Source organism: Neltuma alba, unplaced genomic scaffold (genome assembly GCF_004799145.2).
Source record: "Neltuma alba isolate B1F8T4 unplaced genomic scaffold, ASM479914v2 tig00012625_pilon, whole genome shotgun sequence".
Classification (NCBI taxonomy): Eukaryota; Viridiplantae; Streptophyta; class Magnoliopsida; order Fabales; family Fabaceae; genus Neltuma; species Neltuma alba.
The window spans coordinates 48338-50000 of NW_021637066.1; the positions used below are offsets into that span (position 1 = coordinate 48338).

A 1663-nucleotide genomic window follows, 5' to 3' on the forward strand; every position below is an offset into this window, starting at 1 on the left:
TTTGGAAAAATGGGAAAACCTTTTTTTTTCTCTACTTGATGTCTTTTTCTCTATTTAAAAACTTGAGTTCTCATTGAAACTTCACTTTCCAGTCTCAATATATTTATTTTCAAATGTAGATTTTTGAAACAATTAACCAAGCAGATTTTTTTTTGGTTCCAAAAGTTGTTTTAAAAAAAAACTTTATAAAAAAATTTTGAGAAAAAAAAATAAAAAAAACAAAAACAAACAGCCTTTCTGTTTTATCATTCTGTTTTGTAAATATATATCATATTTAGTTGAAAAATTGGGTTAAATAGTTGGGGGAATCTAATTATCAAACTCATCATTTTTGAAATATGCCAGCCGTTTTTCTTCTTCTTAATCACAGTTGATCTCTTTAATATAAGCAAAAGTGATTCACTAACTCAACCGATACAATACAGAGAGAATGTACAGAAACAGAAAAAATTTATAAAAAAGTTAAAAAAAAAAACACTCACTCACAAAAAGATGGCTCCTCTGTTTCATCCTTTAATATTGATATTATAGTAACTACTATTGGAAAAGAAATTGAAATAAACTTCAACAAGCAACTCATATCTTTTAGTGATAGTAAAGCACAGACAAATATAACAAAAACATACAAATAATTTAAGAAAAAGAAAAAATTTGGCGTATAGGGAGAAAAAAAGAGATGCAAGTTTTTTATTTTCAAGCTTGTCCCCCTCATATATGAGGCTTTTATTGATATCATATACCACTAGGAAAAAACACAGCCGATAAGCAGAAAAATCATAAAAGTAACGAACCTGGAAAGAATGATAACATGGATGATGGACTTGTCCTTCTATATATTAACACTATCCTGCAGTAACAAATCACAATATTAGCTGCCTAAAATATAAGGTAATTTTGAAAAGAGACGTCATTGGCATGAGCACGATACAATCAATTTTCTATTTCCTTGGTCATTAACAACACATTTTCCGAAACAATATTTGTTAGTGTGGGTATGTCATACCTTTACTGAGGATAGCATTTCTATTGTTTTGTTAAGGTCCCCTTTATCCTTCCATTTCATCTCATGCTCTTCTATTTTTACTCTAGACAACTCTGGTGTTTCCAATACTCCTGGACAAAACATCTTCATTTCAAGACATCCAGTTAGTTCTATCACTTTCAATTCAGGGAATTCAAATGTTTGACTCTGTGAAGAGAACATCTTCAAGCTTGGCATATCAGTAAGTTTGATCCGCCGCAATTGGTTGAATGTGATTCCACCTTCTACATCTTCGTTGTTCTCATTCAATACAATTTCCTCCATCTTTTTGCAATCATTTATCTTCAACCCTAAGAGACTCACCAAGCTTTTGGCAGTTGAACTTGTCACCAAATAGACGAGTTGATGACATCCAGATATAGACAGCTTCCACAAATTTTGAAATGAAGCAGAGGATGGTGCCAACTTGACCAAGCTATGACAACTTTCAACTTCCAGGGATTTTATTAGGTCTTGATGAATTGGTGGTAGCTGAGAAGCATCCTTCCATATGCTCTTGAGTTGATCCAAATAGGCAATGTGTAATTTTTCAACTAGTGGGATTTTTCCCATAAAATCAAGAATCTCATCCTGTGAGGGGAATATCTCCCCAAAGGAACTATGCTCCACATAAAGCTTATC

General features: G+C 32.2%; 1 protein-coding gene across 1 annotated transcript in view; it reads right to left on the reverse strand.

Moving 5' to 3' along the window:
- Positions 1-997: 997 nt before the first annotated feature.
- LOC114729298 (uncharacterized) overlaps positions 998-1663 on the reverse strand; it is a 2049-nt gene continuing 1383 nt past the window's right edge. The window contains exon 2 of the mRNA XM_028916279.1: positions 998-1663. This exon is cut by the window's right edge and continues 153 nt beyond it. Coding sequence (XP_028772112.1) covers positions 998-1663 — 666 coding nt within the window.